At 40.6% G+C, this 19,010-nt stretch overlaps 1 protein-coding gene across 1 annotated transcript in view; it reads right to left on the reverse strand.

The window, feature by feature from the left end:
• Positions 1-18,803, reverse strand: part of LTK (leukocyte receptor tyrosine kinase) — a gene marked incomplete at its 5' end in the record, with an annotated part of 92,765 nt that extends 73,962 nt beyond the window's left edge. The window contains 2 exons of the mRNA XM_082761354.1: positions 18,279-18,528; positions 18,774-18,803. Coding sequence (XP_082617480.1) covers positions 18,279-18,528; positions 18,774-18,803 — 280 coding nt within the window. The remainder of the gene's footprint in view (positions 1-18,278; positions 18,529-18,773) is intronic.
• Positions 18,804-19,010: the final 207 nt, after the last annotated feature.

Raw genomic sequence — 19,010 nt, forward strand, 5'->3', positions numbered from 1 at the left:
ACAGATTAAACAGCACAACACGAAGGAATCAATACACAGCCATTTACTAAATACATATCATAAGGTTCTCAATAATTATGTTGGAAAGTCAAATATTCCATTAACATTAGATTCTGTATTTAGGAGAAACAGAAAAGAATAAATAAAACAGTACATGTATGCCACATAACTATGTAAGAGCACTACCCTCTCAGGCATAATAAACAGTTTAAAATCAAGAGTCCTGGAGTGAGAGAGAACCCCAAAGTCCTTTGCAAACTGACTGATGGTACTTCTGCCCTAATGTTCATTTTAGAAAGTGTTGAAACACTGAAAGCTTCTGAAAACGAAAAGACAACGGGGATTTTCTTGATGTTTAAAAGTGGTAAAGAGGGAAACAAATGGTATGCTGGATCCTGATTGGAATCTTGAGCAAAATAGTGGAAAACAGCACTAAATTTGATTAATTAAGAATAGGAATACAGTTAAAAAGACAATGTTTCATGGAATAAAAGGTCCTAAACTCACCTCATTCTCTGAAGACAATAACAGCTTTGTCCACATGAACAACACCTATAGCTCTTGACCTCTCTACAGTCTTTAAACACCCTAGAGTTGCATCCTACCTACCAACTTACAACAACACCTGCACAACGACATACTTATAAAAACACATAAAAACTATATAAAAACTATATATAAAAACACGTTCTTCCTTTGTAGGTTTTTTATTATTATTATTATTTTATTATTATTCATTCATTATAGAAACAAACAATCATAATAGTTGGAAATAAATCATAAATCTTGGAAAAGACCTCCAAGATCATCTGGTCCAACCATCCCCTTACTTAGTTTATTTGTTAATATTGCATACTTTACTATCCACTGCATGTCACAGATATTAAAGAAGACACCAGGTTTCCAGGGAGCAGACCAGGAAGTGTTAGTGCAGCAAGCTCCTTATTTTCCCAGTGACATTCAACCAATGCATGTATAGTAAAAAAGACTAAGAAACTGATGTTTTTGTCAGGGACCTTCTAGGTCTGTTCATGGCCAGCAGGTTTCAGAAGCATACAACCTTTGCACTTTCTGTTGCTTCTGAGAGGACTCATTGTATCTGTGATTACAACAATCTGATTTTTATGTATGCTTGTTTACAGTCTGTATGCTAGGCACAGTTTATTAATAGGTGTGCCACTGATTCTAATATCAGGGAAATGCAGTTCATACTGACTTTGCAAACTTCCCTTCCAGTGCCAAGCCTATTTTTCATAATAACATGCTTCATCCTACTTTTCACCCTGACCACCGATATTTCAATTTTTATTTAGCTTTTTAGTTAACAGATCAGATTTATGTTGTATCAGAGGTTGTGGTCTTGTGGTTTTCCCCTGTCAAAAAGAGTTCTCTCTCTCAAATTATTTTCATACGAAACCACGAATACAGGTTTTTTTTGCTCAGCTTCATCTATGCCTACCACCAGTGCCTTGGCAGTAGCTGTTGTGCAGCAGCATGGAAGATTCCATCCTCTACAATTTCTCTTCAATACCGCCAGGAAAATATGGAAGTACTGCCACAAGTCTTCTCTCAGTATCTGCCAAGTTCCTTTCCAGGAGAGAGTCCAATTCCTTCATGCCAAAATTTAGTTTTCATGGGCATAAGTTGTGAAAAGGTGGGATGCACAAGAGTACTGTTAAGAGATTAAATTATTTCTTACCATAAATTGTCTAGTAAATAAATAAGAGTGGGACGTATGACTTCAGCCAACTAAGATTTGGTTGTTAAATCTAATCTAGTCAACAGAGAGAGAAAAACACGATAGGAGGAGCCTAAAAGACTGACTTAAACTGCTCATCTACTAAATAGCTTACGTTGGCCAAAAGGAATCCTATCACCAGTGCCACACAGTGAATTGGTTTGTCACCAGTCCATTTTGTACCTCTGAACACTTGCTAAAAATCTCCGACATGGCAGTAATAGACTGTTGTATGGATCAACCCTTCTGGATAAACCAGGATGGAGAAAAGCACAAGATTAAAACCTTTATCTTCTGGCATTCTTCATGATCGAGACCCTGGACTAAATTGTATTACAAACACACTCTGTGTTATCTGGGGTTTATGCAGTTAGTGCCAAAGCTGCCATCTGTATAGAGAGTTCAGAGGAACCTACCCCTACACTGGCAGAGCCAACAAAGGCGGAATTAACAAATCCGGAAGAAAAAGAGCTCCCTTAACATCCATTCAAGTAAGACGGGGTTGATCACAATGTTAACTGCAGTGAAAAGTGTTTCCAGGTAATCTGCATTGAACCCTAACCACTACCCAGGACATTCCCACTTATTGAATGAAGAGACAGGGGTAGAAAGGATGTCAAGGAAAAGAGAAACCAGGATTGTGAAACCCAATCGTAATAATCAACAGAGAGAAGTGAAAATGCAAATGCTAAGCACATATGCATAAGCGAAAAATCAGAAGAACACAGATTCCCTAAATCAGACATCTACTTATTTATTTTTTTTAAGGAATCCTGCAAGTTAGGCTACCATATTCATCACTATTCACCATGATATGTGAATTGGAAGGGGGTGGAAAGAAAGCATGAAAGATGAAAAGAGGGACATGTTTTAAGTTTGACTAACTAATTTTCCATTTTTTGTGTGTGTGTATATATACACATGTATGTACATATCCATATACACACATGCAAGATTCCTGTGAGCCTGTGGGACAGCACAACACAACGATGCAGTTCTAGATGGTTTTGAGGGACTAAAGAATAGGTAAGGATAAAGAAAACACTACAGACATAACTGTTCCAAATTGACTACAATCCTACAGAAAAAAGGAGTCATATTACTGGGTCTCAAAGTTACCTTGTGAAAACACAATGATGACAAGCAAAGGTCTACAGCAGTTCTTAGCAAATTCCTAGCAGACACAAAATGGAGTTAGAGGCCTACTAGATGGTAGTTTTACATCATCACAATACACACTTTTAGAATTAGAGTATGAATTAGAGTCTTAGAAGTAGAGTATTAGATCCCAAAATATTAAGGCTGGTCCCCATGGACACTGTGAGCTGCAGCCCAGAGAAATAAAAGATAGACCCAGAAGAAATTAAAAAAACGGAAGCGTCAGGGTACACAAGGTGCTCTGTGCCACGCTGCTATGGCCTTATTCTTGTGGGCCCAACTGTACCATGTAGAAGAGAGTAGGTCTGTGCCTAGCTACAAAACAGGCTACAGAAGGCAGTTGCAAGAGACAGCAATTAAAGTAGCACCAAATTAGATGGCAACCTCAAGACATAGAGACATGTAAAAAAGGCACTTGGTAGGATACGGTATGTACTAGGCCTCATGAAGTGGGCAAAAACTGTTAGGAAAAAAAAAAAAAGAAAAAAAGAAAAAAAAAAAAAAGAAATATCAGGGACCTTGAGGAAAAAAAAAAAAAAAAAAAAAGAGAGAGAAATACTTGTCATCAGGAAATGAATCCATGCAGATAGTGTTAGGATGCTAACTACAATCACAGCACCAATATTAATAATCTTCTTAATAACAAGACTATTTAATAAGTATGGAGCCCTGATGGTACACTGAACATTAAAAAGAGTGATGTTTTCATTGCTTACTGTTTCAGATGAGCATGAGAGCCAAGCCTTTGGAGGGAGGTAAATCTGCAAGTTCTCTTATGGAAAGGATTAGGACTAAGCTTGCTAACACTGTTTTGAATATTTACTAGTTGCAAGATGACTCTCCTATACGAATACCTTAACTTGCAGCCAGCACAGTGTAAGAGGTGCAGAGTCTTTTTTTCAAATTGCAGTTGGGATTGCCACTGTGAGGAATGAACTTGGTAGAACGAGTTCTCAGTAGGTGGGAGGGCCTTTGTATCCACGACTTCCTGAATGGACTAAAAGTCAGGAATAAGTTAAGCTGCTGTTTGGCAAATGATTTCCTTCTTTTCAGAGACATTTCTGTCACTTGTGCACAGATTTTAACCTTATTTTTTGATCCAAAAAAATCACCTCTGGGTTGAAAAAAACATGACACAGTTTTTGCTCATGGCCTGGAACAACATAAGCAAGATTTATGAATTGCACCAGTCCTCTTTTGGTAGGAAACCGAACTTCTGCAAAAAGAAAAGTGATCCCTGCCATTTCATTTTTTTCATTTGTTTCCCTCCCAGTAAGAATGCATAAAAGAAAGTGGAGATGATAGCCAGACGATCCCACTGTAATCAGAACACAGAAAACAACAGACAGCAGGTTGTGTTGTAAAGAACAATTATGTCTATAGGGATATTTCTTTATCTTGGCTTTTCATTTTACTAATTTTCTTGATTTCCAGAGTGACAAGCTCCTTGGTGTACCATACCATACTTCCTAACTGGAAAGCAGTTAAATGGGGACATTTCATAGGGAAGCTTTTATTTTACTTTTGACAGGAAGTCTTTAAATATAATGACCCCTTCCTTTCCCTTAGAAGACCACTTTGAGTTCAGTGCCAAATAGTAATGACAAAATTAGGAATCTTTTCCATACTAAGGAAGAGTGTCTCCCATTACTACAAGGATGAGCTTCATGGTTTGGCAACTTTATGAATTATCCTAGCACACTGGCACATCCAAACATGGCTATTTTGATACTCTAAACACACACTCAGCTGAACTTTGAAATTACACCACAAGTCTCATACCCAGGCAATGTTATGGATGGAAATGAGTAGCAGAAAATTTAAATGACTGATTGCTAGATTATAGCAGCACTGATCTGGTCCATTTTAAGACAAGAGGGCCTCTCTTTCATTTCTTTCAAAGAACCTTCAGCCTCTTTTAGCTTCATGCTGAAGATGAAAACATCACACAAGAAAAACACACTAGTGTGAAATCAGTGCAAGGACATCAAAGTAAGGAAACACAGAATGAACATCTGAAAAAAAAAAAAAAAAAAGCAATAAAAGAAAAAAGCCCTAAAACAACAAAGATTCTTGGGAAGTTTTCTGGTTTCCTTTCAGACCATGGATAAATTGATTCAACATTAATGGACTATTTGTGCTTGAAAGAAAATGACTGAGGACAGTTCCTCTCACCAGTCCTGAGCTATTTCATTTGCAGGCAGTAGCATCATTTCTGGGTACATCTGGTAACTGTCCATGCACAAAAGAGAAAGGCATACAAAAAGCACTGGTGGCAAACACACAACATGAGGAAGCTGAATTCTCTGGATAGTTCAACTCAAGCTCCGTTGTTTGTTTCAAGAGAAAACAAAAATCATTTTTACTAGAGTTAATGAAACATTGTGGCTGCTGGAGTCTAGACCTGCTCCACTGTCACTTCATAAGTACTACTTTTGGAGTTATGAGAAGAGCACCCACTTTCTGAATATGATTGGTGGAGAAACGGTATGAGACCATCAGCTCCCTTCAGTAATTACTCACTTTAACCAGGTCTGTATCATACAGTTATGAAAGATGCTACATATCCCAGCAAAGAGTCCCTGAAGATCATGGACTGACTGTTGTTGGCCTGCAGCTGAAGTTTCTTCACTGGCAAGGAGTCGCTACAGATTAGTCCACACAAGGGAGAAAAATAAGGTTTCTACTCAGCCCTTGAATGAGTGAGCTGAGATGAACAAGCAGACAGAGCCCTAGCACTTTGCTCCCGGTATACCAGCCAGCACATGTGAGCCAGCACAATGAGGAAAACAAACAAGAAGTCAAGAGCTTGTGCATTTTTCTTTGCTGTTGGCCCTCAGTAACTGCCTGAATCACAAGTCCTAAAGCAAGCCTGGCTCTGCCCACAGTGCAGTATATCAGTGTGGAATCCTTTACATAAGGGAGCTTGCAAGGTGATAAAATGCCTCACAGTGATATGTAGCTTTCAATGGTTAACACAGACACCGCCCGAAAATTCTTCAATTCTGCACAGTTTCTACACTTTGTGTGCTCTCTTTCAAGACAGAAATAAGCTATCAGACCGTAAATGGGTTCTTTGGCTCATTATCCCCACCAAATACAGCACACCTGCCAGAGTTTCTGTACATTTAGATCCTGCTCGGACTTCAGATGCTCACCCAGCACCTTATTTTAACCGTTCAGATGTAAAGAGCCTGCAGCTGTAAAAGACCAAATACATGTTTCAGTAGTACATTTTTTTTTCTATATATGATTCTCCAGAGTTCCCACTGCCAACCTGGTACTTCACCAGAAATTGTCCCAGGGAAGGGGACAGCAATATGAAAAAAATCACTAACGTCATTTCAGTCTCTCCTCGGTGCTCAACCAGAGCTTCTTCCAGAGTTCTCACAGTATCACACATCTCAAACCACTGTCCTGTCTGTGCCAGCTCCCCAAAGCAGCCTCTGCATCAGGAAGTTGTAAATGACACGTTCTGTAAATAACAGAAGCTCCCCAATGCCACATCAATAGAAGATCCAGCTTCTTTGCAAGTAAAGGATGAACTCCATTTACAGTAATGAGAAAGTGACAGAGCATGCACAACAGACACACTCTGAGGGAGCTGCAGTCAATAGCAGAGACGATATTCTTTTGGAAGCAGATGTTGAAGTCTTTGCATTGCCCTCTACCTAGGAATGGCTTTGCCAAACACTTGCATTTTGTATTAACAAAAAGAGAGTCACATAACCTGTTCCATAACCCTATCTGAAGTATTCAATATAGAAACCGTTACTACATCTTTTGCTATCACACCATCTTGGGAGGGCTGGGCAGACAACAATTGTTGGAACAGCAAATTCCTACTTTACTGCCTTCTACCCAGAGCAAGGCTGGACCTTAAAGCTACTCTAAGGCATGATGAAAAGCCAGTTTGGTTCCCAGGATGTTAATAAAGCCTCACTGACAGAGCCCTGCAAGGGAGCAAGCTGCAGCATGCTGGGCAGAGAGGCCTGCACTGGGATTTGAAGGCAGCTGTGGTCACTGCTACACCACCACATCAACGTGCTAAGAGCACGCAGAGCAGTGCCTGGGTCCGTGCCTCTGAAGAAGGGATGAAGTTACCTGGAAGGTGGACAAGCACCTTTACCTGCCATCATCTTCCCAGCATGGTCCCATCAGCTCCAGGCAACAGTCAAACACCTTGCAAACATCTTCCTCACAGCCTCAGCTAGAAATTGTTGCCAGGAACCTCAACTTTGCCAGCAAGCGCATTGAGTCTGCCAGTGCCAGCTGAGATTCCCGAATGGGCTTCCTCACAGCTGAGCCTCTCATCGCCAGCTGGACTCCAGATGAGGAAAGCAGTCAAACAAACACTCAGAGGAAGCTAAGAAGGTGGAATTTGAAACCAAGCACAAATTTCAGTAGGGAGTTTAACAGTTCAGTAGCCAAGATTTCAAACGTCTTATTTGCATCATGGCTAGTGTTCTCTGGTGTTCTAAGCAATGCTCACCTCCAGATCACACTCACCCTGAGTAACGTGTGCTCTGTTCTTTGCATGCACTTGTCTTTCTTTTTTATGCACCTGAGAATCTGAGCTTTGGAACTAAAGACATAAAGACATCACGAGATTGCTTTGCATTCTCTCAAAGTTCATGCCACATGTAAGGGAAACACAGATACAAGCTATGCACTTCTAACAAGACCTAGAGACCCCAGTGCATCCTTCACTGAGCTCAGCCTGCCAGGTGCTCCTACGCACTGTGTGGAAGAGATACCAAACCACAGGAGAAAGAGCAAGATGCAGTAGGGCTAAAAAGGTGTAGGGGGACCAAGAATGGCTCTTCACAGCAGGCAAAAGAGTCAGAAAGTTTCCAAGACCACCAAAAACAGATTTAACTTAAGAAAACTGATGATGCTTAAAACACAGCTTTGTCAAAAAGATTAATGTGTATAAAATGTATAAAGAATGTATATTTATGTATAAATAATGTATAAAGAATGTATATTTTCTTCCAAAGCAACACATTTAAATCTCCACCAAAATTGTGTTATAAATTCTCCTTAGTTGCACTTCATCTAAAAAAAAAAAGAGCTAATAAATAAAAATAACTCTGTACACTGGACTTATTTCAAGGAATCGTAACATACTGTTTTATGTGTCATCACATCTGAGTAAGGGAGATAAAATAGGTAAAACAAGTTGAGGATTAAAGCACCAAGACTAAGTAGCCTTCCCCAAGCCATATGCAAACGCTAGTGGCAGAACAAGAAACCAACCCTAGGAAATCAAAATCCTTTATCATTTTGTAAAAGAGTTAAAAAAATATAAGCTTCCAGTTCCAGTTAAAGTCACATTAAAAGGAAAAAATGGATTTATTCTGTACATTTGCTTTTAGTAATACATTAGGACAATTGAAAGAATGACAGATGCATCCAGTGCTGCCAGTGCTTATAATTCTATTCTGAACCTAGTTCTCTACAGTGTTTTTCTTAAACATGTAGTTTCTGGAGCCATGTAATGACATGAAAATTACAGCAACAAAAATTGCTTAATAGTTACCCAGGATAGAAAACACAAACTGGAAAGACTCAGAAACCAGATGGCTCATAAATATGTTTGTTTTAATTTGATGATACTTAACCCTATCTTGAGATGTGAAACCTGAGTCTGTAGAGGTCAGGTACCAGAAAACCTGTTCATACTATGCATCTACCCTTTGCCAAGCTCAAAAAGACTAAAAGCATGGCTCTTTCAGCTGTTACTTATCATCAGTTTTGTTCTTTGTTCCTTTGTGTGTTTGGGTCACTGGGAATAAAAATATATGCTTAAATGTTGTTGATATTTTTTTTTTTTTTTGAAAATTCATGTAAGTATTTCTGTGCACATTAGAGTATATAAAACATTTGGCATGTAAAATTTAAGCCTGGTCCCAAAACTATTTTGCTGTCTCCCATTTGTACTATAAATATAAACCAGCTCTCTATCTTCAGAACAGATTCAGTCCTGCCCCCAGTCATTTCAGAGCACCTCTTCTACCAACAGTCTGTACGTGGTTTGGGTCAAGGCTGAAAGCAGGTTATTTTGCCTGATGAGCTAAGGGGAGATATGAATGCCACACAACAACATGGCGCACCTCTTATTCCTCAGTACTGGAGCATCACTGATCTGATTCAGTCTACTAATCTGAATTGTATGTCCCCTCAATTGTTTGAAGTTTTGATAGCTGAGAAGCTAACAAAGTACAAAATTACAAATTTTTTCAGTAACAGAGCCAGGTAGCTAACAACAATGCTTTCTGTTTAGTAGAACAGGATTGTAGGTATTTTCACAGTGGTACAAATTCATACAGGGATGTCAGTTCACCGACACCTACCTGACAAGGGTGACACCTAGCACTTGCTTCTCTGCAGTAGAATGGAAAGCTTACATCACTAAACTAGGTGAGGGTGTATTCACATCATCTAATTTCAGGTACTCACACTACAGGTTACTTCCACAGGACACTTACTTCAATGACTAGGAAAAAAAAAAAAAAAAACATCGGCTTAAGAGTTTCACAAAACAAGCGCCAAACAAGCAGCACTGGCAGACCAACTCTCTTTCTGTCCTCATCCAGCAGTCATCATCTCCTCAGTTTTACTGGCACAGTGGTCCCAGTATAACTGGACCAGTGAAATGATATATAAAAAAAGAAAGTTAGCTGTTAACCTAGATTGTTTCAAAGCATGCCTACAGCCTGACTGACACAGATAAGATGAGACCAGATTGTGCCTTGGGGATTGGCAGGAGAACGAGAGAGAGCTGAGCTAATCCTTGCCTGAGTGTTGAACTTTTTCACATTCACTCAGTCTCAAGAGTCCTAAGAAAGCCAGCAGAAGAATCTGCACTTCTACATTCAAAACTCTACATTTACTTGACTTAAGGTACCTCACACTGCTCTCAGGGGGGGCTGTTGCTTCTTGTCAATTCTCCTTTGTGCAGTCACAAAGCAATTTCTATCAGGAATGAAAGAACTTCTCTAGCTTACTCGGCATGTACGCTGGTACTGCCGTGCATGGATATTCCACTGAAGCTTACTTTAAAAATAGCCATTAGGTGGTATTGCCATAGCTGATAGCCTATACAGTCAAAAGCCACAAAAGTGCCTGCAAAATGGTCATCTATATATTAAAAATATATTTAAAACATTATTACAAATAGTCACAAGCAACCCCTGGTACTATACAGTTTTGGATAACTGTATCCACTGACAAAAATGTGGGAGAGAGATTATTAAAAGCAAAGCTTTTTTGTATACTTTTTCAGGTCCTAAAATAAATGAAAGAAATTATTCTCCATCAGGAAAACAAATATTTTTCCTTTCATTAATCTTCATGCACATGTGCATGAAGGCACACAAGAGGAAAAAAAATGTTTGGAAAGTACAAAGGAACAAAAAAATATGCTTTATCAGAAACTTATCAACATACCAAAAATGAAAATAGCTTTTAGAGGGGAAGCTAAATGCTTGTGTCTAATCAGAGCAAATAAATTACAGCTTCGGATGAGGTGAAAAGAGCTAGATCTTCATAAGTCTCTTATTTTTCTATCCTGAATAGCCAGAACACAAGTCCTTTTGAAGTAACTAAATAAAAGCCAGCATGGTTTATTCACCTCCTTTTGCTTATCACTAATTCACAAGGCTATATTTGTAAATTTTACTGACTCTCATATTTCTTCTCTGGGACTGCAACAGAGCTACAAACACAATCTGTCAAACTCTAGAAAAGTTTAAACTCAGCTAACAACTCGATAGACCTTGAAAGGCCAGGAGGCATCTGGGACTTGAGGAAATTTGACAAAATTGCAATAGTTGGTATTCTGCAACGAATATACCATTGGGGTTTATAAGAACTGGAAAGTCCAAAGTCTCATTAAAATCTAGGCTGAGTTGCTAGTCTGCATGGGGTTAAAGAAAGCTTCTTCCAGAGATTTTAAATGCTATTTGGGCTCCTGTAGTGACTGTAAACACAGAAAATGCTCCTGTTGCGAATTACAGACTTTAAAAGTGTTACTAATATAAAAAGATCTGGATTCCAGCATATATTCACTACACATCAAAATGCCATAGAGCAGACTCCAAAAACATGTTAGAAGCCAAGGAAATTTCACGTCAGTCATCCATTAGCTAAAGTAAAAGTGGCAAAAGTGTATTAATGACTTAGAGTGCAGTAGGAAAAAAAATTATAAATAACAGATACTCGGAAAAACAAAATTGCAGTTAAACATAACAACAGAAATAGAAAATAAAAATAAAAATCAAGACATCTAAGACATTAGACGTGTATAAGTATAATCATCCATGCTCATTGCATTACCTAAAACATTAGTCAAGACACCAGGTACTGCAAGACTGCCAGATGAACCATACAGGGAGGCAAATCACTTTTCGAGTTCCATTCCAGTTTGAATTCGGCTTTGCCTGAGACTGTTCAGGTTCTGGCTGACAACCATCTCCAACCAGCTCCTAACCATTTTCTTTCTGGTAATGCCAAACCACAATGGTTGGGCTCACCCTCTCCACTGGAAGAGAATTCCTACCTCCTGTCCTCTCTGTGTATCCATAGTTTCCTCCTGCCTCTGAAGGCCAAGAGCTACAAGGGGGAACGGGGAATTACTGCCCTGTGATAGAGGAGCAGGAGAGGGAGTTAGGCATGGCAGTGCAGAAACACAGACGCCACTACACGAGCAGGAGGGCTGCGCAAGTGCCAAAAGCCAGGTCACAGGTCTAGCAGACATTTACAGAGCACCCCTGGGATAGCTCATATCCAAAATACTGCCCATCCCCTCCCCGCAGGGCATTCAGAGTTCACCCTCAGCATGTAGAAAAAGGTCCTGGTCACAGCTGCAGAGCGGTTCAAACCAGATGTGTGGAAGCAGGAACTTGTAAGGGTCCTGTGGGAAGGTAGAAGCTGGATGCAAAACTACTCAGAAGCCCAGGCAGTTCAAGGTCGCTCCTGTGCTGATGGCGTCTCTGCTGTGGGAAGCAACATTTCAGTGACCTGTGAATGTGAACCAGTAGTAACCTGTTTGGCTCACTTCACGTTTAAGTTCCAGTAAGACTTCAGATAGTCGGTCAGTTCTGACTCAAGGGGTACAATGTTCCAGTTGGGGTTTTGTAGGACTCCTGGATGGCACAAAAACTCTTCATTATGACAATGCAGTAACTGAAATTTCTTGCCCTCTGCACTTTTATTCTGCTCTTCAAAACACTATCACATCCCTTTGTTTCACCTCCTAGATGGCTCTCACGCAGTTACTTTATCAATCCTATGTTCTCAATGTTTAAACATCTATCTCCATAAACACAGAGACAGTGGGGAAGTATGGGTGCTTTAGCCCAAGAAAGTTTGTCTGTCTCTACCCTCAAACACACACTGTACCATACTCTGGAAAAAGAAAATCCCTAAGTGAGCAACTGAAATGCAAGAATAAACACATAATTCTTGGCTGATTTGCCAAAGCTTATGGGATTTCAAATACCAATTAACTGAAAATCTGTGATGTCTTATTAACAGACACGGCTCTCCCATTATGTAGGGAAAAAGTTGAGTTGCAAGGATATATCTGTGCTTTTTGGAAAAAACTTCAGCTTTTTATTTTATTCTTTACTCTCGTTCTCAACTACCTTTATCTCCAATGAGCTGCTATGTCAATAGGTGTCTCTTCTTCCTTTAAACTCAGTGCCATTTTCAGGGAGTTTCTTTCCCTGATGTAAAGCCAGTTAGAAACCTTAACAAGCTTTTCATTGACAAGTGGAAGAAAACATTGTACAGAATCATGTAACATTTTACATTTTCCAAGCCAGCTTCATCTTAAGGTAGCACATACAGAGAAACAGCCTGAACTTCTCCTACAGAAATAAAACCTGACCTGTGGATGAGTATCTTACTGAAATACTGAGCTCTTTATTTCCACAGCATATGTGGCAGAGTTGTTTTTTCTAGGTGAGGAAGACTGAATGGTCATCTCTGTTTCCGTTTATGTTATTTCTTTTTGTTTTTGTTATTCCTCATTGGCCCGACAATTGTGCTGGTATCATACACACTGGAAGCAGCAGCAGCATGGAGGCACAGCAGCTCAAGGAAAGCACTTAGATACAGCATAGCTCAGGAATGCAAATGCTTTGGGGACACTGCCACTTGCTTGGGAGCTGTTGTCCTTAGGCCACACAGAGACCTGGGCTGGCCCTGGTGCCATTTCCATTTGCTCTGCTATAAAGGTCCTATAGCTGGAGTTCTCCTCTTGCACATTGGGCGTAAAAAGGAAGGAAGCTTACATCCCCCAGGCACAGCCCCTCTGACCTCTAATGCTGCTGCAATTGTTACAGTCTGAATAACGTAAGAGGCAAATAGGAGATGCTCCTCTGTGCACACAGCCACTGGTATGATCTGCCGCCTCTCTCACACTGGATTTCAATTCTCCCTACTCCTCACTCAGAGCACTTCTGTCAGACCAGCTGCAACTCACCTCTATCAAACACCTCAACTCACTACTTCTGCAAGCTGGCTTGCTCTCATACCTGCCACGGGTGTCATCTTCGTGCACACAGACATGCGGGTCCTGTCCTGCTGATGGCAGGCCACATCAAAGCACGGGGTTTGTTATACTCCAGGAGAGGATTGAAGCAGGGGAGCAATTATAATGGAATGAGAGGAAGAGGAATTGTGAGAGGAAGAACTGATGCTGAGAGACAGGAAAAGACTATAAGGTTGATCCAATTAATTAACATAATTAATGTCATTATTTTCCTCCTCTGATTTAAGCATTCAGTACAGAAATCATGCTTACTCGTAAGAGTCTCAGATAAAAGTCTCCAGACACAGAAGGCAAGATGTTCCATGCTGTAACTGTGCTCACATAGAGATCTATCAATTTGCATTAACTAAGAACCCCATGGATTCCTTCCTCTCCATTTATTTCTGAAAGAGCTCACCTGCCTCTCCTCTCAGCAGCTGCTTTGCGCTTCTGCTTTCACTAAATGTTTGCAAAAAAAATCATGTTATCTTTGTTTCTTTACATTTCTGAGGACTTTGATCCAATAAGAAGCATCAAGGTACAAACACCAATACCAGCTGCTGTGTATATGTGCAGCAATGAACATCAGCCTGAGGACAACCACCTGCATACACAAATCCAGGTACAAATCAGTATGTGCTTTTACAAGATAACTGAATAGCTTTAATACAGGATTTTCCAAGTTACTGGCAAGCCAAAAGAAATTTTAAAAATAAAATTAAATAAAACTGTCACAGGTCAACCTGAAAAATTTTCAGATGTTTTATCAAACTGCAAACCCAAGCACATTTCAGGGAGCACTGAACTACAGTATTTCATGTTAAAACCAAACATGTGGTACTAAATCATGTTTTAAGATTTTTAAATAAAGATTTAAGATTTTTATATAAAAGCCTTCTATAAACAAAAGTTTGAATAAGAAAATACTAAAACAGTTTGACTCATTTGAATCTCTCAACATGAACTAACTGGTGCACACATAAACCTCCTATATATAACAGCTCAAAACCTAGCCCATTTTATAAAGCATTTTATTGTTACCTCATCAGCATTTTTTCACTAAGATTAATGCAAGATGAATACTTCTCTCTAGTCACACATCCACCATAGATTCAGTTCTACACACCAGCCCAGCCAGTGCACACCCAATCTCACACACAAAAGGGCTGAAGACCTGGGCACTCTGTGTCTGTTATGGGCTCAGGGGGTGGGAGAGGAATGCTTCTGAAACATCACTGAAGAGGGACATCCTTTGCTCGAACTTTGATCTGATGAACCAATTAGGAACTGTAAATCTATGTAATACTGACAGAAAGATGGACTTCTATGGCTGACCACAAGACATTATCTTCAGCTTTAAAGTAACAGTACACACACCTCACTACATGATTTCTTCCTTTACCACTTCCGTCCTTCCTCTTGATGGAGTTTACTAATTCCCAGCGCTTGCCTTCATGTCCCTTACTACTGGACTCCCATACATGTATCCTCCCATTTTTCACTGTATTTCAAAGGATCCTCAACATTGCAACGTTTGTGACTTAAAAAGAAGTCACAGCCTTTTCTATTTCAAGATACCTCCCCAATGCTTGGCTTTCAGAGTTCGTTGAATTGCATATCCAGACCGGGCACAGTATCTGTAGATAAACTGTAATTTGCACAATAAAGGACCATGAGCCTATCTTCCAAGTCAGATTTCAAGGATCATTTGGTGCTATTCTGGTTGGGCCTATTTAAGTGAAAACACTGAAAGCACTGCTGTTTCTGTATGCTACTTTAACCCAGCAGAGTTAGGCACAAGACGAACAAAAAAGTGAGTTCTTCCATGAAGAAGCAGAAGAGAATGCAGCCCCCCTCCCTCCCCTCCACTCTTGGCATGCTCTTTTCTAGACAAAGGGATACACAAATCAGTAAAGGTTTGCGTAAGTGAGATAGATGTGTTCGTTTATTTTAAGGTCCATGAATCTGTTCTCAGTTGGTTTATGACAAAATGAGGTATTCATACATGTGTCTTCATGCATGTGTAGCCTGATTAAACTTCAACCAGCTTACATTCACTTTATAAATCAGGCCAGCTCAATCTTGAGATGTAGACAAACTCAGGGAGAGGGAGAAAATCCTTCTGGACTTCTGAAAACAGTTTGTTGGACAAATGCAAGGGACACGTAGTAGCTAGGAATGGGGCATTCACCATCACCATTCTGATACACCGTTCCACGCCCACACCCCACAAACATGCTGGCCATTTTACTCCTAAACCTGCTGTCAGCCTTCCCAAAACCATAACTTCTTCTCCAGCTGAAACTAAACATAAGCTATCCTATCCCATGACAGCTCTACTACAACTATTAGGAAGGGCTATAAAGAGAAACTTGACAAAATGCCTCTACTAATATTATCTCAAGAACTGTAGTTATACTCTAATAGCTGAAGTTCTGAGCAATGACATAAACATGAGTGCTCTTCAGAAAAGAGGCTTGAGGTTTGCTCAGGGTGTATGTTGTGCTGTCATTTTGCAAATAGTTTGCACTCCACACCCAGAGGCAAGAAGAGCACAACATCCGGCCACACACAACCCAGTTTTTCATAGGGAAGAGGCCAGTCCTCTTCCTTCCATTAAGCTCAAGTAATCAAAGGAGAATAAGCCCATATGAAGACTCAAAGCAATGCTGGTGGTTAAAATGAAAATTCCCCCACACATTCATCTGGTGCCTTTTTTTACCATGTTCCTAGCCATCTCCCAAGAACTGAGGCTAGGGTGCTACCTCAGCCTCAGAATGACTGTGACCTGTGACATTGCCCTGACACAGAACAACACACATTGGTACACTGAATTCTTCTCTGTTGTGGTGTTGGTTGATTGTGTGCTGATTTTTTTCCCCCATTTTCTCTAGCTTCCTGAATTTTCTTATAGAGTCTTGATTTTTACTCCAAAATGAGTTCTGACCTCATCCAGTGTTTTGATGTGCCTAAAATTCTCAGTAGATGGGAACTCTCAAACTACCTTTTTAGGGTACTGCTCATTAGAAGCGCATATACCAGCCAGTAAAACAAAAAAGAGAGAAGTGAACCTGTAAATTTCCTCATCATCAGGACCTTGGGCTTTCCAAATAAAGAAGGAAATACAAAGCCACTCTGAGAATCTACTCCAGGAAAGCTTCCTCGGTGGAAACACAAGTAGTTTTTAAAATAGTTGACTGCAGAGCTGACCATAATAACCCCGTGAGATGAACCACCCCCATGTGAAGATCATGACAGCAGCTACACAGTTAAACACTCAGTATCCAAGTCTCTCCCTGGGTGATTGAGATTATTTTTGGCAGAAGACTGGACTGAGATTGTAAAATGTATGCTTGTTTTCATCTAGCTCTTTTCTTGCTCTCTGAAACACACCTTTTATTTTATATTAAATCTCTGCTCTAATACAATCATGCTTCAGATTACAGACTTCGAGATACAGCGATTATAATGACTGTTCCTTACACTAACTTTATTCCCATGTTGAAAGTCACTCCACCAAAAGCACATGGATGACACTTAGCAGCTCTCGATGAGACCACATGGCACAAGAACGTAGGCTGTGGGCACCCATTGCTCTGCTTTGGGACCCCCTTTGGTGGTAAAGCACCCTCCTCCCAATGGGAGTAACAGGACAGAAAAAGCCTGAAACCAAAATCTCCATGCTATGCCTTAGCATTCAACTGTAAATAGAATTAAATGACAAAACCTGCTTAAAATCTGATGTCCCAGCATATCTTAAATGTAAACTAAAATATATACATGTTCAGGAAGAGCAAACTCTAGCTCCCAAAAACCTGTTTGTCTCATCTCTTCCTCTGTCTGGAAGCAATATGATTTGTTGCACTGAGAAATACAAAAGTGTCTTCTGATCCTTGTCAATGGATCAAGATGATGTTGTTCCTTGTTCCATGTTCCTTGCTCTGCACTGGGGTTACTATTGTAACTTCACTTCTCTGGGAAGTTCAGCATGTCCTAGTAAGGATATAGGATATGCAGATTTTTCTCTCCTAATTTTTATAACAAGATTTTCACCACGGTGCACATACAGTAAGTGTGTTCCACTCCTGCCTTCCCTTAATGCTTGCGTGCATGCTGCTGCTTTCCAACTTCTCTCCTACTACTGCAGCTTCCTTCCTAATATCTCCCTCCTTCTCTCCTCCTATGATTTCATTCCTTTTGCTGTGTTTCAGAACCAAAACTGACGATGACAAACAGAGCAGCACGCAGATTCCGTTCAAAACTCAGCCTGAGCACCACTGTTTAGGTGGGATATCTTTCATAGTCTTGGTATCTTCTTTCCCTTTATCCATCTCCCTTATCCCTCTCCTTAGAGAAAGTAACTCCTCCAAAATACACCTTTTCCAGTAAGCAACCTTCATGACTCCTAGAGCATTACTTTCTCCCATCTCTTCAGCATAGTCCCAAAGAAAGCAATCCTGTAATCACAGAGCCAAAATGGTACAGGGGTAGAGCTGTTAATTTCACACTGAACCTTAATACAATGACAGAGCCTGATTCCAGTATAAGAGCCTCGGTCAGCTCAAGCCTTTCTAAAACTACAGATCACCTATTCATTTCAGAGAACAACATTTACTTAGAATCAATAACCATCAAAATTTATCTTCCCACATCACCCACTTTAGGGATGTTTGATACCGGTATTTTCCTCCCCAGCTCCTTTCTCTGCACAGTTTTGAAATCTAATGCTTTCCCGTTTTAAAAGGTAAAAGAGAATGGGCAAAGGAATAAGTCAGAGTCCCCCGGACATCAGAGGGAGTTTGTACCACAGGGAGGTGGGGGCAGAAGGAGCAGGGTACTTACCCACTGCGGCGACCCACAGCCCAGCCAGGCTCATGGCTGAGCGGGGCCGGGTGCGCGGCTCTTTCTGCCGGCTCCGCAGGAGCTCTGAGGCTGGGCTCGGGCTGCTTCGGAGGAGAATTCCCACCTCCTGCTCAGGAAGGCTCTCATGGGTCCTAGAGCCGTCGCTTTCTTCCACCCGCCCTTTCCCTCCTCCTCCTCCTCCCTTTTTGCATACCGCTCCTGCACGATCAGCAAATCCGTACGGCAGTTGCTTCAGACATGAACACATACATCTATAAATTTTTTAGGCATTAGTATTCACTAGGAGAAACCGAATTCAGCATCTTCCTGGGCTGTTCCCCCTTCTTAGGCTCCCCTTGCGGCTGCCTCGATGATGCCCAGAGACGCCTGGACCAAACTCTGTTGTACTTAAGATCACAGAAAGGCGTGAAAGGCCGTTCACTGACTGCTCTGAAAGACAAATTGGACCCCGTTACACAAGGTGGATAGCCATACCCGCACCTCTCTTTCCTTAACTTCGCTCATTACCACTTGTTCCTGAGCAAGGCAGCCTCAGTCAGTGAGAGACGCAACAGGGACCTGCAGCACAGCAGGTGTAGGTGCTCTGCCTCAAAGATTTCTGCGTTCCCTCTTTAATCACTTTACTTGCTAAACTCCTTTTTCCTCTGGTCCATCAGCATTTCAATGACATTAGTTCGCCTTCAATCTGTTCACATGTTAGTTCTTCCTTCG

The sequence above is a fragment of the Aythya marila genome (assembly GCF_965140915.1).
Source record: "Aythya marila genome assembly, chromosome: 5".
NCBI lineage: Eukaryota > Metazoa > Chordata > Aves > Anseriformes > Anatidae > Aythya > Aythya marila.